At 50.1% G+C, this 27,187-nt stretch overlaps 2 protein-coding genes and 1 pseudogene across 5 annotated transcripts in view; all 3 read left to right on the top strand.

The window, feature by feature from the left end:
- Positions 1–13,435, top strand: part of LOC310910828 (uncharacterized protein) — a 59,751-nt gene extending 46,316 nt beyond the window's left edge. Inside the window, exons 1-2 of one of the 2 annotated variants that reach the window (XM_083863860.1) lie at positions 10,423–11,143; positions 11,390–13,435. In XM_083863860.1, the coding sequence (XP_083719986.1) occupies positions 11,501–12,421 (921 nt within the window). In that variant the 5' untranslated portion in view covers positions 10,423–11,143; positions 11,390–11,500 and the 3' untranslated portion in view covers positions 12,422–13,435. Of the gene's footprint in view, positions 1–10,422; positions 11,144–11,389 lie in introns of those variants that run through there. The other variant, XM_083863859.1, reaches the window with a different exon arrangement.
- LOC310910822 (mas-related G-protein coupled receptor member H-like) overlaps positions 5,139–27,187 on the top strand; it is a 35,115-nt gene continuing 13,066 nt past the window's right edge. Inside the window, exon 1 of one of the 2 annotated variants that reach the window (XM_083863847.1) lies at positions 5,139–5,609. The gene's annotated coding sequence lies outside the window, so the exon portion shown is untranslated. Of the gene's footprint in view, positions 5,610–10,376; positions 10,392–27,187 lie in introns of those variants that run through there. The other variant, XM_083863843.1, reaches the window with a different exon arrangement.
- LOC310910827 lies at positions 14,275–16,119 on the top strand (annotated as a pseudogene). Its single transcript has one exon. The product of its transcript is annotated as an uncharacterized misc_RNA (transcript).

Raw genomic sequence — 27,187 nt, 5'->3', positions numbered from 1 at the left:
CCGGACCTTGAAAGAATTTTCCAATCTCTCAGCTTGGGGATTTTCATGTGAACAAATTCAGATCCCAGATGAGGGGGGGGAATATCTGGAGGAGAAGTGCCATGATGACTCTAAGGAGAAAAAGCTCATTGCAATAAGCTGGGCCCTGGCACATATTTATCACACGCTTCTGGATTCTGTAGGGCAGCAGATAGAGGCAGGGGGTCAGGGAAATAAATCAGCAGCTACCCCAGTCACTCAGGCTGCAGCCAACACCCCAGCTACTCTGACAGCAGCTAAACCAGACAGGGAGCCTAAGTCAGCAGCTAAACCAGACAACAGGCCTGAGACAGCAGCTAAACCAGACAGTGAGTCCAAGACACTGGCAATTGCCCTGGTAAAGAAACAGACACACAAAACTGATCGACCAGTGGACGATGATCCAGGTGAAGGACCCTCAGTGCCTCCTGACAAACAATCAGAAGCAGAACCAACTAATACACAATCAGAAGCTGAACAAACTGGCACAAGATCAGATCCCAACCAGCTGGCACAAGATCAGGAGCCACTATTGAATCCTTTACCCTGAAGGACCTTTATGGCCTAAGAAAGGATTATACTCAATGACCTGATGAATCTATAATTAGCTGGTTAGTCCATCTTTGGGATGCTGCAGGTGAGGCCACAATGCTGGATGAGACTGAAGTGAGGCATTTGGGATCCCTGTCACAAGACTTGGAGAGGAAGTTCTACCAAAAAGGAAGTAGCTCCAGTTACTCAGGGAAAGAAGGATAACCAGGCTTAGAGGGGCCCTGCATCTAGCCAGGTAGAAGTCAGGGAAAATCGTGTTTTGTGGACTGTGTGGATTTGTTGGCCTGGCACATCAGAACCACAAAAATATGAGGCCTTGGTCAACACTGGTGTGCAGTGCACATTACTCCCATCAAGTCATGTGGGGGAAGAATCTGTTTCTATTGCTGGTGTAACAGGGAGATCACAGGATTTTACTTTGGTGGAAGCTGATGTGAGCCTGACCGGAAACGAGTGGAAGAGACACCCTATTGTCACTGGCCCAGAGGCCCCATGCCTTTTGGGCAGAAACTTCCTCCAAAATGGGCATTTCCAAGACCCAAAGGGACTCAGGTGGGCCTTGGGGACAGCGGTAGTAGAGACAGAGGGTGTTAAGCAATTGAACACTTTGCCTGGACTATCAGAGAACCCATCTGCTGTAGGACTTCTGAAGGGGGAAGAGCAACGAGAGCCAATTGCCACTTCAACAGTGCATTGCCAACAGTACAGAACAACTGGAGATGCTGTGATCCCCATCCACAAGATGATACGAGAGCTGGAGAGCCAAGGGGTGGTCAGCAAAACCCACTCACCCTTCAACAGCCCCATCTGGCCTGTGCACAAGTCTGACAGGGAATGCAGACTGACTGTGAACTATTGTGCATTGAATGAAGTGACTCTGCGGAGGTGCAGAGCTTCTCTCAGGGCTTTGGCCCGCTCTCCCTGGCTCACTCTGGCACCGGCACCACAAGCAGGTACAGTTCTGTATTTTGGAATACAGTTCCCTTCCTGTGGGTTCTTGTCTCAGCAGCAGCATGAACAATGTGAGAAATAAAGGAATGAGACTCTGGTGGGGAACTTCAACTGGGTTTATTATATCTCTTGTCACCCAGGAATCAGCCCGCCAAAAGCCCACTGAACTCGAGAGGTTTCAACTTAAATATGGGGGTGGGGGAGTAGGGAGGTTACAGCTTGGAACCAATCCAGAATAGGAAGGGAGTGACCCTGAACTAAAGTGACAACTCAGAGAACAAATCAAGGAACAAAGGGGGAAGGAGAACTGGGACCCTGCCAATCATTGGAATACCTCACCAGAATTTTCTAGACTTCAGGGTGAGGCCTTGAAGTGACAGACAGGACCCGGGTGTCATATAAATGATGATAGATTAATAACAGTAACTGGGGTAAACCATAATGGGGTAAAACATGGGGTACACAGAGAAAACCAGTGGGAAACAGTATGAAACAAACAGATGCATATAGAAAACAGGTAAGACCCCAAAACACACCACTACATGACTCCACCCCTGAGCGCTGCTGTGCCAGACATGCTGGAACTCCAGTATGAGCTAGAGTCCAAGGCAGCAAGGTGGTCTGCCACTACTGAAATTGCCAATGCATTTTTCTCCATTCCTCTGGCTGCAGAATGGAGGCCTCAGTTTGCCTTCACGTGGAGGGGTGTGCAGTACACCTGGAACCGACTGCTCCAGGGGTGGATACAGCCCCACCATCTGCCATGGACTGATCCAGGCTGCACAGGAGAAGAGTGAGGCTCCAGAACACCTGCAGTACATCAATGACATTATTGTGTGGGGGAACACAGCAGCAGAAGTGTTTGAGAAAGGAAAATAAATCATCCAGATCTCCTTTTGGAGAATGCACATTCCTGAGTACAGCCAGATTGTGAGCCCTCTCTATCTGGTTACCCACAAGAAGAACCATTTCCACTGGGGCCCTGAACAGCAACACACCTTTGCCAAGATCAAACAAGAGATCACCCATGCAGTAGCCCTTGGCCCAGTCAGGACAGGATCAGATGTGAAGAACATGCTTTACTCTGCAGCTGAGAGCCATGGTCTGTCCTGAAGCCTTTGGCAGAAGGTGCCTGTGGAGACTCAAAGCCAGCCACTGGGATTCTGGAGTCAAAGCTAGAGAAGGTCTGAAGCCAACTACACTCCAACAGAGAAGGAAATTTTACAGCATATGAAGGAGTTCAAGCTGCCTCAGAGGTAATAGGCACTGAAACACAACTCCTCCTGGCACCCCAACTACCAGTGCTGGGGTGGATGTTTAAAGGAAAGGTTCCCTCTACCCACCACGCCACCAACACAACATGGAGTAAGTGGATTGCTCTCATCACACAGCACACCCATATTGGAAACCCAAATCGCCCTGGGATTTTGGCAGTAATCACCAGCTGGCCAGAGGGTGAAAACTTTAGTCTCATGGACAAAGAGGAGCAGGAAGAAGTGACAAGGGCTGAAGAAGCTCCTCCATACAACCAACCGCCAGCAGACGAACCACGCTATGCTCTTTTCACTGACAGTTCCTGTCCCATCATAGGGATGAATCAGAAGTGCAAAGCAGCTGTGTGGAGCCCCACAGGACAGGTCACAGAAGCCACTGAAGGAGAAGGTGGGTCAAGACAACTTGCTGAACTCAAAGCTGTTCAGTTGGCCCTGGACATTGCTGAAAGAGAGAAATGGCCAAAGCTCTACCTCTACACTGATTCATGGATGGCAGGCAATGCTCTGTGGGGTTGACTGGAAAGGTGGAAAAAGGTCAACTGGCAGAGTAGGGGAAAACCAATCTGGGCTGCTGATGATTGGAAATACATTGCCACTCGGGTAGAGAAGCTACCTGTAAAAGTCCACCATGTAGATGCCCATGTCCCCAAAACTCAAGGCTAATGAGGAGCACTGAAACAACAAGCAGGTAGATCAGGCTGTAAAGATAGAGGTATCAAAGATAGATTTAGACTGGCAACACAAGGGAGAGTTGTTCCTAGCTCAATGGGCTCATGATGCCTCAGGTCATCAGGGCAGAGATGCCACCTATAGGTGGGCACAAGACCGAGGGGTGGATCTCACCATGGACAGTATGTCTCAGGTTATCCATGACTGTGGCACATGTGCTGCAATCCAACAGGCCAAGAGGGTGAAGCCCCTGTGGTATGGTGGGCAGTGGTCCAATATAAGTATGGGGAGGCCTGGCAGATTGACTCCATCCCCCTTCCCCAAACCCGCCAAGGCAAGCGCTCTGTGCTGACCGTGGTGGAAGCCACCACTGGATGGTTGGAGACCTACCCTGTGCCTCACCCTACTGCTCAGAACACCATCCTGGGCCTGGAAAAGCAAGTGCTGCGGAGACATGTTACCCCTGAGAGGATTGAGTCCAACAGCGGGACCCATTTCAAGAATAGCCTTATAGAATCCTGGGCTAGAGAACATGGCATTGGGTGGGTGTTCCATATTCCTTACCATGCACCAGCGGCTGGGGAAGTTGAAAAGTGCAATGGCCTGCTAAAAACCACCTTGAAGGCACTGGGTGGGGGGACTTTGAAGAACTGGGAGATTAATTTAGCAAAGGCCACATGGCTGGTGAACACTCGAGGTTCCACCAACCGAGCAGGTCCTGCCCAATCTGAGCGTTTGCAAACAACAGATGGAGATAAGGCTCCAGTGGTGCACATGAGAGACACACTGGGGAAAAACTGTTTGGATTAATTCTGCCTCCAGCAAAGACAATCCCATCCGTGGGGTTGTCTTCTCTCAGGGACCAGGTTGCACCTGGTGGGTGATGCAAAACGATGCAGAGACCTGATGCACACCTCAAGGGTGCCTTGTTTTAGGGTGAAGTCCACATGACACGGTGTCTGTATCCATATCTGCATGTATATATGTATATAATTTAAAAGTTTAAATGCAGTGTAATATTTTGGTATGGGAAAAAATTCAGAGTGAATAATGTTGGGGGTTAAGTTTGTTCCTTTTTTATTCTATAGAATTTTTCCCCGTAAGTTACTAGAATTCTAAGCTGTGGATTCTTAAGGGTGCTTGACCAAACCAAAGAGGTGGCTGAAATCTCAGTGGGGGGAGATAAGGACAGGGCTGGGGGCAGCTTTGCTCTCTCTCTCTTGGCATCCCATCGGAGAGGACACGGGCAGGCTGCTGCTTGCTGTGGGAGGAGTTCACTGTCCCAACTGGGTCCAGTCCTGAGAAAATCTACCACCAGCTGCTCATGGGCCCCAGAACGCTGAGCTCTCCTCCTCCTGCCTTGCTGGGCCAGCCCTGTCCCACCCCACAGTTTCCTTGGCACTGCCTTGAGGTTTTTTGCTACTCTGGAGCCCTGCACTTCCTGCCATGCCTGGACATCCCTGATGTTCCAGCTACCACGGTCGAGCTTCTGATCGTCCACCAGCCCAGGATTTTCCACCATTCCAGCCTGGGGCTCTCAGAGTCCCAGGGGACTGGAATGCCCCAGGCTTTGAGAAACAAAGCCCCTTGAGGTTCCTGGTTCTGTTATTATATTGCTGTAGGTGTTGTTTGTTTGCCTGGTTATACATACTAGTAAAGAACTGTTATTCCTATTCCCATACCTCTGCCTGAAAGCACATTTAGTTTTCTAAACTAGAATCATTCAAAGGGAGGCCCTGCCCCTCCTTAGCAGATACCTGTCTTTAAAACCAACACCCCTGGTCTCTAATAGATTTCATTGCATCATCAAGGGCATTGGCACTAATTCGGGTGGGCTCTACGTGCTGCAAGAAACTGATTGCTGTCCTTCCCTTGGGCTGTGGGAGGCTGCACTGCAATGATAAAAATGGGAGTTCATGGCCCAGGGCTGCTCCCATGAGCCCAGGGCAGGTTTTGGCAAGGATTCTGGAGCTCCTCCCAGAATGGGAGTTGTTTCTGCCAAGCAGCCAAGTGCTTCACCAGCACTGCCAGCACTGCCAGCACTGCCAGCATTCCAGTGCCACCAGCACCACCAGCAGCCCTCTGCTGCTGGAGGGACAATGATCCCTCAGGGAAGAGAAACAAGGAATGGTAGAAACCTGTGAGGTGATAGGGCACAGAGAAGAGCCAGCAAGACAGGAGTGAGGAGTTCCTGGTGATCTGGGCACTTTCTCCTTCATGTTACTGACCTGGGAGGAGGGGCTTTAGGATATTGATCCCAGAGGAGCACGAGGTACGAGGAAGTGCCCCTAATCTGCACAGACCCCCTTTGCCTGCTGCTGCCCCATTGGGAACAGGTCAGTGCAATGTTTGCCCTTCTCCCTACCCCACCTCCCTCTCCTCCAGCACCTGCTCTCTTCCTGCCACCCTCTCCCAGTGACCGCAGTGCCCTCCCCAGCTCCCCCTCCACTGCCCTGCACTTCCCTTCTGCTTCCCCTGCTGAACATCCCAACCCTGCTGCTTGGGAATGGGGCTGTCCTCTGCCTCCACAGCCTGAAAGATCGTAACGCTGGAATCTACGACCTGGTTTTGCTGACTTCATCTTCCTGCTCTTCACAGTCCCATCCACCCTCCTCTTCCTGGTGGAGGATGTGTCCTGTTCTCATATCATGTCCCTGATGTACTTGGATTTCCTTTTCTAGCTGTCACTGGTCTCCTGCTACTGGGCCCTGTTCCAGCTGACACCTCTCAGCAGTTTGCTGAATATATTCAAGCTCTTCCCCTGCTCTGACATTCCTCTGCGTCTGTGGTGGTTGATGTACCGTGTCCAGTACTTGGCCTTCTTTGCTCTTTTCGCTGTCATTCCTGCAGTGACAAACCTGTGCCCATCACACCAGCAGGAGCACTGACAGGCAGCTCTCATCTCCATGTACATCATCATCCTGCTCCTCTTTGCTGCACCCATACTCATTTCCAGCACAACTGACTTCATTAAGGCCAAGTGGGGCTCCAAGGAGCTGAAACCCAAGACACGTGACATCGTTATCTTCCTGCTCGTGCTCTTCATTGTCCTTCTCAGCCTCTGCAATTTCCTGCAGGAGCTCGATTACATCATTTTCTCCTCCCATTTTTTTTTCCTACTCAACTGCATCCACAGCAGCATCAAACCCTTCATCTACTTCTTGACAGGGAGGTTCCAGAGGCCCTGCTCCCTGAGGTCCCTCCGGCTCTCCCTCCAGAGGGCCTTTGATGAGCAGAAAGAAAAAACTGCCCACAGCAATGATGCCCCCATGGACACAGTGATCTGAGCCTGGTGATCCCTTCCACTGCTCTGCTGGAGGACCCTGGGAGTGTTGCTGAGGGTTTCCTTGAGCTACCGGATTAATAAATATCCACAGGATCCCCGTCCTTGTGGTGGTTTATTCCTGCAGGAGAAGGGAGCAGGGACATTGCTTTGGGTGATTTTTTGAGGGATGCTCTGCAGAGAGCACATTGGAGCATGGCTTTCCTCCTCCCTCCTGGATCCACATGGCTCCAAGCACAGCAGCTGGGCTCAGTTCTGTTCCCCAGCTCTATTCCCCATGGAATGACCCTCATTGCCTCGGCCCAAGGGAATGAATTCCTTTGGCTACACAGATGAGTTTCATGGTGCTTTGAGGGATCTCTTCCCTGCAAAGAATATGAGGTGTTTAGCCCTGAGGACACACCCAGCACGAAGTAGTGGTGATTTCCCAAATCCCTGTGGGGCTGGTGCCTCTAGATGGCAGGAGAGGGGCTGGGATCACAGGGAGCATCCTTCCCCCTTCTGTCTGCCAGAGCCGGCCCTGCATTCCCAGCTGATGGGAAGAGACACCAGGTAGGGCTGCAGAGCTGGGAGAAACATCAACATTCCCTTATTCTTTCACTGGGAATTTGTCACATTCTTTAATTCCAGAATTAAATTGTTCTCAGTAAAGTGCAAGGTCGATGGTGAACTCAACTGCACCTTTGTGCCTGTGACCAAAAAGAATATGGAGTATGGAAATTCACATCATCAGGTGCTTGGACCATTGAATTTCACAGGAAGGAAGGAGTTACGCTGCTGTTCTGTAGAATGGGGCCATCCTCTGGTTCTATGGAACCTCTTGACTGTGGGCGGGTTTTATCTGGCTGTGCCTCTGGACCTTGTTTTGTTCCTGGTTGTAGTTTAAATTTTTTTTAAAATTTTTGAGAAGTGAGGTGTCCTTTCTCATAAGAAGAAAAAACACCACTAGATTTGTAGGGGAAAAAAAAAAAAAAAAAAAAGTTCAATAACCCCGAGGCTGTGGAACTCTAACTGCCCCATGACCACCCCGAGTCTTTGGCAACAACACTAGGATGGGGCACGGGAGGAGCCAGAGGGACGGGAGTGCTCTGAATGTGTTGAATCCTCCCTCTGCACTCCTGAGGGAGCCTGGGAGACTGGCTGAGGGATTCCTTCAGTCACCCAAGAAATAAATATCTGCAGTGTCCCCCTCCCTCTGCTGGGCCATCCCCTGCCCCTTTCTAGGCCGCTCTGGGATCTAAGGAAAGCTCCTTAGGGCTCAGCCTTGAGGAGCAGCCCCTGGGCTCAGCTCCTCTGCCTCTGATCACAAACACCCTCTGCTCCCAGGAGCTGCTGCTCTCCAACCACCTCGGGGCTTTTAGGAACAGCCTTGGGAATAATTTGACTGCCCTGAATGGCACAACATCCCTGTTCTCACACTGCCAAAGAAAGTTGCCGGCCCAGAGGTGTGGCCAGGGTGAAACATTGTTGTGACTGAAGGCCATGGCTGGGGCCCTGGAAACAGCACTCCAAAAGGAGACCCTTGGAGCTCTCCTGGGCCCCAGCAGGGCTGACCAGAACTGTAGAATTTTCCGTGGATGGTAGGGACAAGGAACTTTGCAGACCTGAGATGTTCTAGAAACACGTGGCTTTATTATTACAAGGGTCGTGGTTAAAGAGGGCCTGCTTCCAGCCTCCAGCCTCAGCTGAAGCAAAGCCCTAAAGAGAAAATGGGGAGAGAGAGAGATAGAAGAGAGCTAAGGGGTAAAAATGGGGTAAGAGCATGGGGAAAGTGTAAGGAGAAACCAGGAACAAGAGAGGGAGAGAGGGGGAGAGAGGTAAGAGAGTAAGAGTGAAGAGAGGGGAAAGGCGAAAGAGCGCGAAGAGAGCAATCACCTTGTTACAATATATTATATCTCTTTTTGTGTTGAATATTCTAATCTACAGTGACCAACCTGTGCAAGATACAAAACCTACAAACTTTGCATGCAGCCTATAAGAACTACTATATTACTGTTCTGGTTTGAAAGCAAAACGAATGAGAGGCTCCAAGTCAGAGATATAATTTAATAAGAAGAAAGGTAAAAAGGTAAAAGTAAAATAAAATAAATGCAATGACACAAAGGATCACTGACAGAGTCAGAATACAACCTGAGCAGGATGGTGGAAGCAGTCCAGGTGAGGTGGTCTTCCTGAAGCAGTGATCCTGTAGAAAGGTCTGGTAGCTCTGCTCCTCTGGGAATCCAGTGGATAAGTGCCCTTGCACTCTCCCACATACCAGCTTATATCCAGGTGAGAATGCTTGGCTCCTCCTCCTGGGCAGAGCACCTCACAATAGCATGAGAAGTGTGAAATGGGTCCTTGATGGCCCATTAACAGAGATAACCCCTGGAGGGAGTTACCTGTGACTCATGGGCCATTAGCAGGAGACACCCCAGAAGTCATTAGCAGAAGACACCCCAAAGGCATTAATGGGCCATTAGCAGAAGACACTCCACAGGCCATTAGCAGAAGAGGCAGGGGGCTTGGGAAAACACTAGCCCACCTGGTTTCAACAGTTCATGAAGATGGTGATAGAATAAATACTTTGTGTACATCCTACACTGCAACCCAGGACAATTACCATGTAATTTTATATTCTAAACTCTAAAAGCTAAATTTCTTATCTGTTTTCTACCTGATGCCTTTGGTAGGGTGGAAAGGCAACATTCCTGAGTCCTTTGTTTTCCTGTCTTTCAACCCATCTTCAGCTAATCAGCATTTTCCTGCCTGCCATGATCACATCTCAAAGCTGGCTTTCATTTCTATTTCACTCACAGGATTACATCTGCAGTATTTCTTACCATACAATCATATTCATAAGTCCTTCCTGTCCCATCTTTCCCAACACAGAACCTCCCTGGGAGTGGGGCCTCTCTGAGCTGGGATCTCTCCCGTTTGCTGAATTTGGAGAAACCCTGAATGAGGATGGATCCTGGAAGTTCCACCCTTTACCTGGTAAGGAGATGCAAAGGCACCTGGAGTGAGCACTGTGCTACCTCCAAGGGGAATTTCTCACAGGGACCTTGCACTGCCTCTATGTCTGTGTCTGTACACATGTCATATTTCTGGTTTCATTGGCTAGATTTTTTTGTTTGTGTGTGTGTGTGTGTGGTTTTTTTTCCTTGCTGTGCCTGTCTGCTCAGTGTCAGAGTGAACCTGGCCAATGAACTCGGTTCTGCTGTCGCTCAATATTAAACGTGGTTTTGACAGATCCCCTTGTCGGTGATTTTTTAACGATCTCAAATCCTCGTTTGGAACACTCTCGCTGTGTAATCCCGCAGGAGAAGGGAGGAGCGGCAGGTGGGAGGGATGCTCTGAGGGGAGCACACGGGAGCAGGGCTCTCCTTCTCCCTCCCGGCTCCCAGAACGCTCCGGCCGGGAGGAGCAGAGGCACTGCCAGGCTCCTGGGTGGAGCGGGGAAGGAGCGGGGCTGTCGGGGTGGAAGGTGGCCCGGGGCGGGTCTGGGCTGTCCGAGGAGGTCAGGAAGGGTCAGCAGAGGGTCGGAGGGTCTGGATGCGGCAATCCCAACTGGCCCCACTGGAGAGCAGCGGAGCCCGACAGAGCGCGCTGGGAGCCGCAGAGCCGCCACCAGCTGGGAAAGCTGCGGGATGGGAGAGGATGGGGTGAGGATGGAGAGCGGGGAGAGGGAGCAGGGATGAGGATGGCGTGGGGACGGGCAGCAGGAAAGGGGATCCGGGATGAGGATGGGATTGAGATAGAGCGAGGAAGCTCAGCTGAGCGTCCTTGGGCCCAGGGCAGGTTTTGGCAATGATCCTGGAGCCTTTCCCGGAATCGGAGTTACCTCTGAGAAGCACCCAGCTGCTTTATCAGCACCGCCAGCACTGCCAGCATTCCAGTGCCACCAGCACCACCAGCAGCCCTCTGCTGCTGGAGGGACCATGATCTCTCAGGAAAGAGAAATGAGGAATGGTAGAAACCTGTCGGGAGAGGGAAGGCAGTTGGAGGATGGGACATTATGCGGGAAAGGAAGTTTCTAATCAAAAGGAAATGAGAAGCCATTTGCAAAATATTTCATTTGGAGATTTTGAAAAATATAACTTTCTCTGTAGGAGAGAGGAAAAAAAAAAAAAAAAAAAAAAATTCTGAGGAAGTGAAATTCTGACATAGCCAAAGATGCAATCTCCAACACTCCCGTAACTGCACCAAGCCTTGGGAAGCAGCTACAGGATAGGACATGGCAAGGAGCCAGAGTGACAAGAGTGGGGAGTTCCTGGTATTTGGGCTCTTTCTCCTTCATGTTACTGACCTGGGAGGAGCCGATTTAGGATATTGATCCCAAAGGAGCACGAGGTACCAGGAAGCGCCGCTGATCTGCACAGACTCCCTTTGCCTGCTGCTGCTCCACCAGGAACAGGTCAGTGCAATGTTTGCCCTCCTCCCTACCCCACCTCCCTCTCCTCCAGCAGCTGCTCTCTTCCTGCCACCCTCTCCCAGTGACCACAGTGCCCTCCCCAGCTCCCCCCTCCTCTGCCCTGCACTTCCCTTCTGCATTCCCTGCTCAACATCCCAACCCTCCCACCTCCCTCTCCCACCCCACCATTTCCACCACCCTCCTCCCCTGCACATCTCACTCCTCCCCACTCAATGCTTCCCATTGCAGGGAGCTGCACAGGAGCCTCATGGTCCATCCCGGGATTCTCCAAGCACTAACTCCTCATCCACTCTGACCACAGCCAGGGGCCACATCCCACTGCCTGCCCAGCGTCCATCCATGGAGGTGACCACTGTGTCCCCATCTCCTGCCTCACCCAGTGAAGGGGACAATCTGTGTGAGACAGATGTCACCAATGTGGCCATACACAGTGTGACACTGCTCATCTGCCTCTGTGGGCTGCTTGGGAATGGGGCTGTCATCTGCCTCCTCAGCCTGAAACGCTGTAACACCGGCATCTTTGATCTGGCTTTTGCTGACTTCATCTTCCTGCTCTTCACAGTCCCCTCCACCCTGCTCTTCCTGGTGGAGGATGTTTCCTGCTCTCCTATCGTGCCCCTGCTCTACTTGAATTTCCTTTTCCAGCTGTCAGTGGTCTCCTACTACTGGGCGCTGGTTCGGCTGATGTTCACCCGCAATAATTTGAATATGTACAAGGTCTGCATACTCTACTGCCACTGTGACATTCCTGAGCGCCTGTTGTGGTTGGTGTTTAGTCTCCAGTTCTGGGCCTTCTTTGCTCTCTTCACTGTCATTCCTGCAGTGACAAACCTGTGCCCATCACACCAGCAGGAGCACTGCCAGGCAGCTCTCATCTCCATGTACGCCGTCATCCTGCTCCTCTGTGCTGCACCCATGGTCATTTCCAGTACAATCGACTTCATCCAGGCCAAGTGGGGCTCCAAGAAGCAGCAACACAAAAGACGTGACATTGTTATCTTCCTCATGGTGCTTTTCATTCTCCTTCTCATCCTCTGCAATTTCCTGCAGCAGCTTGGATACATTGTTGTGTCTTCCCAGATTGTTTTCCTGCTCAACTGCATCCAAAGCAGCATCAAACCCTTCATCTACCTCTTGGCAGGAGGTTTCCAGAGGCCCTGCTCCCTGAGGTCCCTCCGGCTCTCCCTCCAGAGGGTCTTTGATGAGCAGGAAAAAAAGGCTGCCCACAGCAGTGATTCCCCCATGGACACAGGAGTGTAAGCCTGGTGATCCCTTCCACTGCTCTGCTGAAGGACCCTGGGAGAGTGGCTGAGGGTTTCCTTGAGCCACCTGATTAATGAAAATCCACATGATCCCCGTAGCTGTGGTGGTGAATTCCTGCGGAAGACGGGAGTAGGGGCATCGCTTTGGGTGATTTTTGAGAGATGCATGGCTTTCCTCCTCCCTCCTGGATCCACATGGCTCCAAGCACAGTGGCTGGGCTCAGTTCTGTTCCCCAGCTCTATTTCCCATTGAATGACCCTCATTGTCTCAGGCCCAGGGAATGAACTCCATGTCCTTTGGCTACACAGATGAGTTCCACGGTGTATGAAGGATTTCTTGCCTGCAAAAGATATGAGGTGTTTAGCCCTAAAGACACACCCAGCATAGGGTGATTTCCCAAATCTCGATGCCTCTCGATGGCAGCAGAGGGGCTGGGAACACACAGAGCATCTTTCCCCTTCTGTCTGCCAGAGCTGGCCCTGCATTCCCAGCTGATGGGAAGAGACACCAGGTAGGGCTGCATACCTGGGGAGAAACAGCAACATTCCCTTATTCTTTCAATGGGAATTTGTCACATCCTTTCATTCCAGAATTAAATTGTTCTCAGTAAAGTGCAGCATCGATAGTGAACTCCACTGAACCCTTGTGCCTGTGACCAAAAAGAATATGGAATATGGAAATTCACATCACCAGATGATTGGCCCATTTAATTTCACAGGAATTTGTGGGTTATGCTGCTGTTCTGCAGAATGGGGCCACCCTCTGGTTCCCCAGCATCAAAATCCAAAATCCAGGAAGCCCTGGAGCACCTCCATCCTGAACCTGGTCACCATCAGGAGGAGCTGAACAGTGACTCGCACGGAAGCTTCAGCCAAAATCCATCTTGTACTGAAATTTGTCCTTTTGTAATTACCCCTAAATCAAAGTTGCATTCATGTCTTTTGTTTGTTTCCAATGTGGTAACTCGAAAACCAAAATCTGTTGAATAAACAAAATCCAGGCTTTGCTACAGTGCCTGTCCCTGGAGAACAATGTCAACAAATTCCTCAGTTTTCCCTTCCCACAAGATTTATAGCTTTCAATACCCTATGGATGTCTCTTTACTGAAAAGAAAGGCATGACCAGGTTCTACCCCAATGAGGGGCACTGATTAAATTGAAAGAGAAGAGTCTGATCTAGTTTCCTCTCGCAGCCTGGAGAACTTCACCACAGTGGACTCACATCACCTCACACACACCAGCTGCTCTCCCTGGCTTAGGGTCTCCAAGAGGTTCCCTAGAATGGTCACTTGGGAAAGGGGAGCAAAGCCCACGGCTGAGCCCCAGCAGCATCTGCAGCAGGGTCTGTCCCAGCTCCTCCCACAAGCCCTGTTCTCCCTGCTGGCTCATCTTCTCAAGGGCTCTCACAAACAGGGAACTATTTCACATCTTCTGATGGGATCAGGGCTCTGCTTCTACTCTGCTCTTGGCTTTCTCCAGCAAATGAGCAACAGGAGAGAGCCTCAGCAAGGAGACCTATGGGAAAAGCAATTTGTCTCCATGTCAGCTCCCTCTTTCATTTTTAAAGCAACCCAAATCCCAAAATAATGTCTTTGGGGATGCCTGAACTTGCCCCCTCTCATTCCAGAAGTGGATCCACGACAAAAGTGCAGCTAAACTTTGATTTCTGGTTCAAATCTAATTTTGCCACTTGTATACCACAATTTCTGTGCTACTTCACCTTTGCCACACAGTTTCCAAGAGAATTCATGAAATAATAAATTCAGTGTGTGAGCTGGAATGCAGGCACACAGCAAGAGTCATGATTTAGGATTCCAGCAATGTAATTTCTTCTGAGAAGAGCCAAATCAATGCTGTTCTCTTGGCTACAACCCTTAGAAAGTTAGAGGTGTCATCTGAGTCATCTTCTACACACCCTTGGGAGTCAGACAGCAGCCTACAGTGAATGTCAGGGAATTCCTGGAAAGCTGAAGTGAGATGATTCCTATGCAGGCTGACATGCCTCAGAGATCTGGGATGCTCCTGCTGGAAACTGGCACGTGTGGTGGCCCTGGGACCAGAACTGTCACCTCTCTTCCCTGCTGACACCACATTTGTGTCCCCAGTTATGGAATCTCACATCCCCTCCCCAGGCCAATCCTTTCAAGGGCAAACAGTTCAGGATCCATGCACTGATGGGGCTCCAGGAGAGGTGGAGAGGGACTTTGGACAAGGGCATGGAGTGACAGGACAAGGGGAAATGGTTTCCCACTCAGAGAGGGTGGGTTCATATTGGACGTTGGGAAGAAATCCTTCCCTGTGAGGGTGGGGAGGCCCTGGCACAGGTTGCCCAGAGAAGCTGTGGCTGCTCCATCCCTGGAAGCGTCCAAGGCCACACTGGATGGGATTTGGAACCACCTGGAATATTGGAAGGTGTCCCTGTTGGCAAAGGGGCAGTATGGGATCAGGTAGAAACAAGCTCCCAGGACTGAGGAAAAGGAAGAACTCTGTGTCCCCATCCCTCACCTCACCCACTGCAGGGGACAATCTGTGTGAGACAGATGTCACTAATGTGGCCATACACAGTGTGACAGTGCTCATCTGCCTCTGTGGGCTGGTCAGGAATGGGGCTGTCCTCTGCCTCCTGAGCCTGAAACGCTGCAACACTGACATCTTTGACCTGGCTTTTGCTGACTTTCTCTTCCTGCTCTTCACAGTCCCTGCTGCCCTCCTACCCCTCCTGGTGGAGGACGTGTCCTGCTCTCATATCATGCCCCTGATGTATCTGAGTTTTTTTTCCCAGCTATCAGTGATGTCCTGGTACTGCACCCTGTACTGGCTGATGTACATCAGCAATATTGATTACATGTATAGGCTCTGCCTGCTCTGCTGCCACTGTGAGCTCCCTGAGCCTGTTGTGGTTGGTGGGCTGTGTCCAATTCTGGGCCTTCTTTGCTCTCTTCACTGTCATTCCTGTATTGACAAATCTCTGCCCGTCACACCAGCAGGAGCACTGCAGGGCAGCTCTCATCTCCATGTACACCCTCATCCTGCTCCTCTGTGCAGCACTCATGGTCATTTTTCCAGCACAATCGATTTCATTAAAGCAAAGTGGGGCTTCCAGAAGCAGCGGTCTGAGAGGCGCGACATCATTGTCATCCTTATTGTGCTCTTCATTCTCCTTCTCAGCCTCTGCCATTACCTGTGGCAGCTTGGATACACAGTTGTGTCTTCCCAGGTTTTGTTCCTGCTCAACTGCATCCACAGCAGCATCAAACTCTTCATCTACTTCTTGGCAGGCAGATTCCAGAGGCCCTGCTCCCTGAGGTCCCTCCAGCTCTCCCTCCAGAGGGTCTTTGATAAGCAGAAATAAAAAGCTGCCCTCAGCATTGATGCCCCCTTTGACACAGGGCTCTGAGCCTGGTGATCCCTACCACTCCTGAAGGAGCCCAGGCATTGGGGAAGATGAAACAGTGAAACTGTAACCCTGATTGTTCAGCCTTCTGATGTTTTACATTTTTCCTAGAGCTTTCTCACGCTTGTAACATAAACAAAGACTGATGTTTGGTAAATAATACATTCCTTTCCTGGAGGAAGGACAAATTGATGGACTTCTGGGTTGATCAGTGTGGTCAGAGAGCTGTTAACCTCATTCCCCAATCTCTGATCAAATTCCAAAGACTATATAAAGTCAGAATCTCAAAATAATTTTTTTTCTTTTTTGCCCTGACACTGACTCGGTGAGTGTCCTTCTTTTTGTGTTTGTCTCGTGACATCTGGTGACCACGAGTGGAATTGCAGCCTGTGGATTGTGGTGAGGGGCTGTGAGGCTTTTTAAGGTAACGGGGATCCGTTGGTAGCCTTTGCAATAATTATATTCCCTGTGATTTGGGGTGCAGTTGGTAAAATCCATCAAGTTTTATCATGGAAAGCCCTGATGGATCTCCTTGATACGGTTGGTAAGTATGTGCTGGGGTCTAGTCAAGTCGTGCAGGTGCTTTGAGTTTTTGCTGCTGATACACTGCCACCTTTCGATATCCACTGTTTGGCTCGTGTTCTTTTTCAGCCTGTCGAAATGCACTCAGCTGGCACTCAGAGTCGTGATGCAGAACACCACATTGGGTCAGCGAGATCCCAGACGTGCAATTGGAATGGACAAGTTGCTGGGTATGGGCAATTTTGCTGATCTTAACAGGCAGGTTGCCTTTGACCCCCTGGTGCTCGATCAGTGCAAAAAAACGGGCATGGCAGCATTGGTTCAGACCATAGAAATGGCTGCCCCACAGGACTCTTTTGTGACTGTTGTCCAGGGGGCTGAGGAACCCTTTCTGTGGTTTGCAGGGAGGCTAAATGCCTCTGTGGAGAGGTGGGTGGAAAATCCAGCTGCAAGGACGCTTCTGCTCAAACACCTTGCGAGAAACAACTGTAATGCAGATTGTAGTAAAATCGTGGAGGCCTTGCCAGGTGATCCTTCTGTACCGCAAATGGCAGAAGCCTGTGCAAAGGTAGGCACCACAGGTTGTAAGGTGGCTGCCATGGCTGCTGCTCTGCAGCCGACCTGGAACTGGCCATGGGGCAGGCAGCAAAAGCAGGGAAATGCTCAGGCTAGCAAGAAACAGGGGAAGAAAGCACAGAGGATGACAATTCCCTTGGTTTTGTGTGTTTGATGTGGAAGGCCGAATCATACCACGGATGTCTATAAGGTGACAGGTCATGTTAATGGTCAGCCCTTGTCGAGCTCGGGAAATGGGAAGCAGAGCACGAGGGGGAGACATGCTCAGACACAAGCTGGGGAGCCAATGGAGGTCTGCTTGTCCAGCTCACAGCCAGCACCAGTGGCTCAGCAGGGCCTGAGGTCTGCAGCAACAGTGGTCTTAGACTCTTGCAGAGTGCACAAGGTTCCCTTGGATGCCTTTGGTCCCTTGGGTGATGGCATGAGTGCTTTCCTCATGAGGAAATCTAGTGCCATCTCTCAGAGTATCATTGTGCATGGGGGACTCATTGATGCAGATTAAATTGGTCAGATTTATGCCATGGTTTCCACACCCACTCCCCCGTCACTATCCCCAAAGGAACCAGAGTTGCTCAACTTGTGCCTTTTAAATCTTCTGTTTGCAGAGCAGAGAACCGGGTGTGGGGAGACGGCGGCTTCAGATCTACTGGGCTGTCTCAGGTCCACTGGACCTCTGTCATGACCAAAAACCGTCCTGAGAAGGTGTGTACCGTGTCCATCTCTGGTGTGACACCACGAGAGATCCACCTCCACAGGATCCTTGACACTGGCGTGGACATCACGATTGTTTCCCTTGCTGTTTGGCCCCTGGAGTGGCCTTTGAATCAGGTGCAGACTTCTGTCGTGGGGTTGACAGGAACGGCAAAATGTTACGTGAGCCACAGGCCCGTGATGATCACAAACCCAGAGGGACAGACGGCTGTGGTTTGGCCTCATGTCACGGATGAAGTTTGTACCAATCTCGGGGGGAGGGATGTTCTGGCCACGTGGGGGGTGCCCATGGAGATGGATTTTTGATGGGGACCACTGTGATGAAGGGCCCAGAGTGTCCTACGCCTGCTATGCAGTGGCTGGTGGACAAACCCGCCTGGGAGAACCAGTGGCCCCCCATCAAGACAAATTAGTCGCCCTTTATGACTTGGTTCAGGAGCAGTTGGACCAGGGTCATCTGGAGCCTTCTACCAGTCCCTGGATCATGCAGAAGTCCCTGTCTTCTGCATCAAAAAGAAGTCTGGGAAATGGAGGTTGTTACAAGACCTCCGGAAGGACAATGCCGTGATGGATGGAAAGCATGGGGACGTTGCAGGCTGGTATTGCCACCGCCTACCGTGCTTCCCGCGGATTGGCTGGTCCTCATCGTGGATCTAAAGGATTGGTTTTTTACAATTCCTTTGCATCCCGATGAAAGACCGAAATTTGCATTCTCGGTGCCAGCAATCAACAATGCTGAGCCCCCACAGAGATATCAATGGAGGGTTTTGCCCCAGGGTTGTTGCAGCTTGCCAGCCATGTGCCAATAGTATGTGGCCTGAGCCTTGCCTGGCGTTCACAAGCAGTTTCCTGATGCACATTTTTATCACTACATGTCTTGGGTTTTTAATGTTTTTTCTGCCCAGGATTCTAAGGCTGGTGGTTTGTGTGGGTCCGAGGGAGTAATTTTCCCTCTCGACCTCTGAAGTTTTTAGGTCTGATTCTGTGTCTCTGTGTTCGGTGTGGCACAAGGATGTGGAGTCTCAAGGTCTTGGTTTTCTTGGTTTCTCACGTTGTTTATTAATTCTTATCTTACAATTCTCTGTGTTCAGCCAAGATGTTCACAGCAGCTCAGACACGAGGTGACTCCCTCTGTGATGGGAGGTCACTCTGCTTTTATTTGGATAACTACGTGGCTATTGTTTACAAATCTGTGCCAATGCCTAACACCTATACAAGAAGGGTCATCTCTACTTTGACCAATCCACTCAAACTATCTTGTGTCCACGTCACTGCAGAAGATGAATGCCAAGGGAGAAGAAGAACCCAGGGCACCGCCCTAAAATCTCCATCTTGTCCCTTTGCATCTACATTCTAAAAATCTCAAAACTACAAAATCTTCCACACGGTGATAAACTACACTACTATCCGTCATACATTTGTGACTTGCAATTCTTCTCTATGTTAGGTGTTTTTCTCATGGACCAAATCAAAGACTCTGTCTTTCTGGGCTCTGTGCCAGGCAAAACCCCCTGCACAGACCCCAGACCCTCTTTCTCGGGTCCCAGGCCTCTCTACCGAGGTCTGTGACCATCCAGGGCACCCAGAGGGATGCCCTGGACTCCAACATATATGGACGACATATTGGTGGCGGCATCCACCCAGGATGACTTGTTGAGGATACAGCCTCAGTTGCTTGATGCTTTGAACTCTCATGGGGTGCAGGTCACTCCAGAAAATGTTCAGCAACAACCTCCATGGAAATATTTGGGCATCAAAATTTTGGAACATACAGTTCAACACCAAGAGGTGCAATTTGTGCATTCGGTGAAGACATTGAATGATGCCCAGAAATTGATAGGTGTCATCGCCTGGTTGCATCCGTATTTGGGACTGACCACAGCACAATTGTCTCCTTTGTTTGACTTGTTAAAGGGAGACTCTGATTTGAAGTCGCCTCACACATTGACCCCTGAGGCATGTCAGGTGCTGGAGGAGGTTCAGAGAGCTGTTTCTGCTCGCCAAGTTTATCGCATTGATCCCTCCGTTGATGTCACTGTGTTCATCACCACTACAGATTTGCATCCTACAGGCATCATTGGCCAATGGAATGACAAATGGTCCGATCCCTTGCACATCTTGGAATGGGTTTTCCTGCCCCATCAGCCACAGAAGATGGCAACGGCATTGTTTGAGCTCATTGCTGGATTGATAATTAAATGCAGGCAACAGTGCTTGCAACTGATGGGTGCGGATCCCGCAAAGAACATACCACGGGAGGACTTTGACTGGAGCTTTGCAAACAGTATTTCTCTACAAAGTGCTCTGGAGAATTTTTCAGGGCAGATCATTTATCATCTGCCCAGCCACAAGCTATCGCAAGTGGCAAAATTCACAGAAATTTCTTTGCGGCCCAAAAATAGTCAGGAGCCAGTGCAAGGACCCACTGTCTTTACTGATGTTCAGGAAGGACAGGAATGGCCATTGTTACTTGGAAGGATGGATCTGAGTGGCAGGTTCTGGAAGGTCATGGGGATGGGTCAGCCCAATTGGTTGAATTGAGGGCTGCTGTCATGGCACTTCAAAAGTTTTCCCAGGAACCTTTCAATTTGATCACGGATTCCTCTTATGTGGCCAACATGGCATAGTGGTTGTGTCATTCAGTTTTGAAGGCAGTCAACAATGCTGCTTTGTTGCATTTACTGAAGGCCCTGTGGTGTGCTATTCAGGCCTGGGTTCATCCGTACTACATTCTGCACGTTAGAAGTCATACCAATTTGCCAGGGAAGGTAACGGAAGGTAACATGAGGGCTGACAAGTTGGCTAACCCAGCATGGGTAGCACCTCAGCCTGATACACTTGCAGAGGCCGAGGCATCACACGGGTTTTTCCATCAGAATGCACATACCTTGCAGAAGTCTCAGGTTTAGGTTTCTTTCACCCGAGATTTCAGGCTGGTGGTTCTGATGGTGGTTCGAGGGAGTGTTTTTCCCTCCGACCTCTGAAGGTTTTAAATCAGCGTGAGAATGAACTAGAGTCTCAAGGTCTTGGTTTACTTGTTTTCTCACGTTGTTTATTAATTCTTATCTTACAATTCTCTGTGCCTGGCCAAGGTTTCACAGCAGCTCGGACACGATGTGAGTCTCCCCCCATGATGGGAGGTTGCTTTGCTTTTATTCAGATAACTACGTGTCTCTTATTTACAGTTCCGTGCCAATGCCTAACACCTGTAGAAGAAGGGTCATTTCTACTTTGACCCAATCCAGTCAAAATGTCTTGTGCCCACGTCACTGCAAAAGATGAATGCCAAGGGAGAAGGAGAAGAACTTAGGGCAACACTCTAATTCCTCCATCTTCCTCCCAGTCAGCTCCATTCTGAAAACCCAAAACTACAAAACTTTCTACCTGGTGATTAGTTACACTACTATCTTGCATACATTTGTGACTTGCAATTCTTCTCTGTGTTGGAAGTTTTTCACATGGACTAAAATCAAAGCCTGTGTCTTCCTGGGGCTCTGGTGCCAGGGAACCCCCCTGCACAGACCCCAGACCCTCTTTCTCAGGTCTCAGACTTCTCTACCAAGGTCTGTGGCCTTCCAGGGCGCCCAGAGGGAGGCCCTGGACGCCGACACAGAAGCACTTTCGGTTGATGCCAGCTGAGGCCTGTGACATTGTCGAATCATGTGATGACTGTCACACACTGGCTGTGTCTTTACCGGCAGAAGTGAACCCCAGAGGCCTTAGGGCCTTGTTGCTTTGGCAGACTGATGTCACTCACTCAAGTTGCTGAGTTTGGCCAGTTCAAGTATGTGCATGTCATTGTTGACACTTTCTCCTCTGCAATGTGGGCTTCTGCTCACACTGGAGAAAAGACCCGTGATGTCATTGCCCACTGGAGGCAGGCCTTGGTGTTCTAGGCAAACCTTCTGCGGCGAAGACCAACAATGGTCCAGTTTACGCCTTGCAGAAGGTGCGGCAGTTCCTGCAGTTGTGGGGTGTGTCACACAAGTTTGGTATCTCTCATTCCCTGACTGGTCAAGCTATTGTAGAACACGCTCATGGTACTCTAAAGTGGGTTCTTCAAAAACAAAAACAGGGAATGCAGGATGAAACCCTGCACAGTCTGTTGGCAAAAGCTTTGTATACCATCAGTCACCTTACGGTACCACAGAATTCTAATAACCCTGTCATGTTGAACCATCACCTTTCATTGCAGCCTTCGGACGAGACACATCAGCCTCAAGTGAAGGTTTGAGTGCGAAATTTAGTCACCAAGCAGTGGGAAGGTCCCTATGACCTTATCACTTCAGGGTGTGGGTATGCTTGTGTATCCATAGACACTGGGGTATGCTGGGTACCTGTGAAATGTGTTCGTCCTGACCTGTGACCACAGAGGCAGAATCCAGACGACAGGCAAGCTGGAGACTGTGACCAAAATGAAAGACAGCAAGTGGATGAACCACTGAGTGACGACTCAGATGTAGACAACACGATTGATCACTCTGATGGTCCCTCCACAAGCAGAGACTGAACACTGTTCATTTTACTTTTTTCCTTTTCTTTTTTCTAACGGAAAAAGGGTGAGATGTCGCCCTGATTTTTCAGCCTTCTGATGTTTTACATTTTTCCTGGAGCTTTCTCACACTTGTAACATAAACAAAGACTGATGTTTGGTAAATAATACATTCCTTTCCTGGGGGAAGGACAAATTGATGGACTTCTGGGCTGACCAGTGTGGTCAGAGAGATGTTAACCTTGTCCCCCAATTCCTGATCAAATTCCGAAGACTATATAAAGTCAGAATCTCAAAATAAACTTTCTTCTTTTTTGCCCTGATGATGACTCGGTGAGTGTCCTCCTTTTCGTGTCCATCTAGTAACAGGAAAACTTATAAATATGATTGCTTGGCAAAAGATTCTGAAAAATGCAACCTATAAGCAAAGTAGCAATGAAAGCCAGCTTTCAGAAGTAGGATACTGAGCCTTAGTTACTATACAACGAGAATACAATGGTCTAGCCAGCTGAAGGAGAATCCCTTTTGATTGAACAATACCCTTCTGCTTGCTGAGGGATCCAAAGGTCAATGCAGCAAGAGTCTAAAGAGTATCTTTTAGGGTTTAAAATGTAACACAGTATGGTAATGTAGTAGTTCTTGTAGGCCGTATGTAAATTCTGTAGGCTTTGTGTCTGGTACTGGTTCGTTAGTGTAAATTAGTATATATAATTCTATTCTAGAGTAGAATTATTTATTCTATTCTCTTTCATCACAGTAAGAGATATATTGTAACACTCTCACTCCTCAGAAGCATTTGCGATGCCACTACCTCTCTCTCTCTCTCTCTCTTTCAGGAGTTCTTTTAGCTGTGGGTGGCAGCTTAAGCAAAGCTCTTGTACCCACAACCTATGACACAAACTGCATGTTTCAAGAGCTGCTCTGGACTCCAGAGATCTCTAATCACTGTCCCGTCTGACCCTACAGTCTTGTACACCCAGGAGAGTGGCTGAGGGTTTCCTTGAGCCACCTGATTAATAAATATCCACAGGATCCCCCTCCCTGTGGTGGTTTATTCCTGCAGGAGACAGGAGAAGAGGCAGTGCCTTGGGTGATTTTTGAGGGATGCTCTGCAGGGAGCACATTGGAGCATGGCTTTCCTCCTCCCTCCTTGATCCACATGGCTCCAAGCACAGCAGCTGGGCTCAGTTCTGTTCCCCAGCTCTATTCCCCATGGAATGACCCTCATTGCCTCAGCCCCAAGGAATGAACTCCATGTCCTTTGGCTACACAGATGAGTTTCATGGTGTTTGGAGGGATCTCTTGCCTGCAAAGAATGTGACACCTTAAGCCCTGGGGACACACCTCACCATGTGGTGGTGATTTCCCAAATCCCTGTGGGGCTGGTGCCTCTCCATGGCAGCAGTAAAGACGCTGGGATCACAGGGAGCATCCTTCCCCTTCTGTCTGCCAGAGCTGGCCCTGCATTCCCAGCTGATGGGAAGAGACACCAGGTAGGGCTGCAGAGCTGGGGAGGAACAGCAACATTCCCTTATCCTTTCCATGGGAATTTGTCACATTCTTTCATTCTGGAATTAAATTGTTCTGAGTGAAGTGCAGGGTTGATGGTGAACTCCACTGAACCCTTGTGCCTGTGAGTGAAAAAGGATATGGAATATGGAAATTCACATCACCAGATGTTACCCCACGCCTTTAGAGGGGCAACACGTTGCGAGGTGGGAGCGGACCTTCACAGAGGACAGCAGGCAGCAGCTTGGTCAAACATGGAAAGCTCCTTTATTATCTGACTCCAAAGGCTTATATACATTTTGTACAGAGGGCCAAGATTGGCCCAAAGAGGTTACAACCTCCTGACTCCATTGGTCAATATGACCATCAGTCAAGTTCTCTCTCAGAGAACAAGAATGCAAAACATACAGATAAATTCTAAGAATACAATATTGTTTACATGAAGCAGTGTGAGAAGCTGCTGCAAAGACTCAAACACTTGAAACCAAGAAATGCAGAGACGACATCTCACCCTTTTTACCTTAAAAAAAAGAAAAAAGGAAAAAAGAAAATGAACAACAGTTCAATTTCTGTTCCCATGGGAGGACCAGTGGTTCCTCCTATGTTGACCTTCATTCGGTCACGGTTTCTTGCTTTTCACATTGCAGGGTTAGTGAAATTCTGTGGCACCTGTAAGGTGCTCCATGACATGCAAAACCTTTGCCAATTAAATTTGCGGGGTTTCACCCTGCATTCCCCATTTTTGTTTTTGAAGAACCAGGCCTCTGTGGCACAACAAAAGGTTCTTCAGCAAATGGAACAAACAACATTGCTGACTCCCTTTAAATTGAACCACCCATCTGTGTGCCATGTCGACCACAGAAATTAAATCCGTGACTAAATGAAAAAGTTTCTGGGAAAACTGTGGAAATGCCAAGACAGCAGCCCCGATACAGGCTGCCCATCCTCAGAGGCTTCCAAAACTTTGCCCTCAAAATCATCCTTCCAAGCAACACTGGCCTACCTCATCCTCCCAAATTGTCTGTAAAGACAGTGGGCCCTTGCACTAAATTTCTGAATATCTTTGGGCCGCAAAAAAAAAATTCCAAAGGATTTTTGCCACTCGCAACAGCTCATGGCTCCAGAGCATTTGGCAGAAAAACACTGCTTGCAAAGCTCCATTCAAATTCCTCCCATAATACTGAGAGTATGAATTTTACAAAAATCTGCACCCATCAAATTCACAAGCATTGTTGCCTACATTTATCAATCAAGCAATGAGGTCATACAAAAATGATTGATTGCCCTTTTTGCAGCTGAAATCGAGCAATAATTAGCTCAAACAAAAAAAAATTGATTGTTTGTTTATTTTTTCAAACAATATTTTGCCGCCTTGTGGCAGATGGGGCAAAAATGACCCATTCCAGAACGTGCAAGGAATTGGACATTCATCAGCCAGTGATACCTGCAGGATACAAATGAATCACAGAAAACAATCATTCAGATTCACAATTGAGGATTGGCTTTTTGGAGGTGTTATAAAAAACCTCCAGTCCCCAGAGTTCTGTTTTGATGCAGAACACAGGAACATCCCAGGACTGGTTGAAATTTCCAGATGATCCTGGTCGAACAGCTCCCAAACAAGTCACGAAGGGCGATGAATGGATCTTGAAAGACAGTCCATTCCAGCTGCCAAACAGCAAAGGAAAAAATCTCAATGTCCGTTCCAAATTGTTCCAGGACAGTCTCTGATCAGAGCAACAGTCCAGTGAAATCCAGGCAGCTCAGTGACTTCAGAGCAACTGCCTTCTCACCACCGACTCTTTGTCCTGTGAACAGAAAACTCAAACACAAATTAAACAATTTTGGTCCCTTCAGGAACACTGACAGGGAGAGGTGTGTGTGGGATTAAACCTTCCCAACAAACCTCCATCGGCTGTGGGGACTGGGAAGACTCTTCTGTCCGAGCACGCTTTCTCTTTGCACCCCACTGCCCTTTTGACAGAGGTTGGCCTTTCACATGTCTTGCCTTGCAAACATCTGCCATGTGATTTGGCCGTCCACACCTTCCACAAAGAAACAAGGGAGTGATTCCTCTTTTTTGCACTCTCTTTGTTTCTTGTTGGCCTTAGCATTAGTCTTGCCAGCCTGAGCATTAGATGAGGCATCATGCACCTCTGATTCCTGTCCCGTGTGTTTCACAGACAGGAGTGAGAGTTTTTCTCACCGCACCCACAGAGCTGGGGAATCCATCCCTGCCCTGCAGGGGGCGCCGTGCTGACCCACAGCCGCCCACAGCATCAGCCTCAGCTGGGACATCACCCGAGACTGAGGGGGATCTGGCATCCCAGGACCCCTTGCAGCGGGGGAACACCCGCTTGTGATTGCGCTATCCCTTTAAAATGAACAGATTGGCTGCAGCTGCCTCCCTCGCGCTGCTCCTGCTCGGCGTGGGGGGAGATGGCAGCGCTGCAGGAGGCATGTCTCGCTTGCCAAGTGCTGCCCCCACAGGCGCGGGGGGAGTGCCCCAATCGGCACGGGGAGGAGAGGGGGGGCTGGGAGGGTGTCCCAGCCCTGCATTCCCAAGCGGAGCCGCGGCTGTGGCTCCTGCGCTGCCCGGCTGCACCGCGTTGCCTGGGGCCAACCCGCCCTTTCTCACATGAGGCACCGGCCTGTGCGGGGGGGTTTTCTCCCGCTCTGGGGCCGTGCGGGGTGGCCCTGGGCTGGCCCCTTCACTCCTTGGGGCCGCCCCCTCCCGCGGGGGCTGGGCAGGCTGCATTGCCTGCCCCAGGCTGGCCCCGCTGATTCTCAGGGCCGCTCCGCCACTCACGGGCCGGGCAGGCCCCCACCCCCGCTCCGGCGGGGCACTTGGCTTGTCGCCAAACTGCACGGAACTGTGTGCCCTGTGCAAGTCCCCGCCGCGGGGTTGCAGGGCTGCCCTGCCCGGCGCCCTGGGACAGCGCAGCCTTGCGCCGTCCTGCTGCAAGGAGTATTTTATGGAAAATCCACAATGCGGGCAGTCCGCAAAAAACACCCTGCCTCCCCGATCCAAGAGTGCTCCCGGCGCCTCCAAGGCCAGGAAAGCACGGGGGGGGGGAGGGAAGTGGGGGAGGCGATTTTTTGCTTCCACCGCCGTTTGTTCGGCACGGGGCTTGGGAGCGCTGATCTCTCCAGTCCCGAGGGGCTTTCACAAGCCCCGAGGTTTTCCACACTCCAGCGCTGATACGGCGTGGGTGGAGAAGGGGTCTGCTCTACGGAAGACCCCGTGCCCACCTCAGCTGGTGCACTGAGTACAGGCAGGCTTCCCGTCAAGCTGCTACCTTTCCGAGGAAGGGGGGTTGGCTGTCCCGCCCGTCTCTGAGGGGCAGGAACAGGAGGAATGACTCTACCGTCTTCCCTGGCACCCAGCCCGATGGGGCTGGAGCTGTCCTCAGGGCTGGAAGGCTGCAATTTAGGCAGCACCTTCTCCAGCCTGCTCCAGGTGACTATCAGTTTCAAAAGCTTCACACTGCGATCTGCAAAGAAAACCTGGAGCAGATAGTCGCCCAAAGACTTCCACTCTGCTGTAGAAAAAATTTCTT

This window comes from Zosterops lateralis, assembly GCF_965231275.1.
Source record: "Zosterops lateralis genome assembly, chromosome: 6".
Taxonomy (NCBI): domain Eukaryota; kingdom Metazoa; phylum Chordata; class Aves; order Passeriformes; family Zosteropidae; genus Zosterops; species Zosterops lateralis.
Note: the sequence above shows the minus strand (reverse complement) of the source record. Positions and strands in the feature narration are given on the sequence as shown.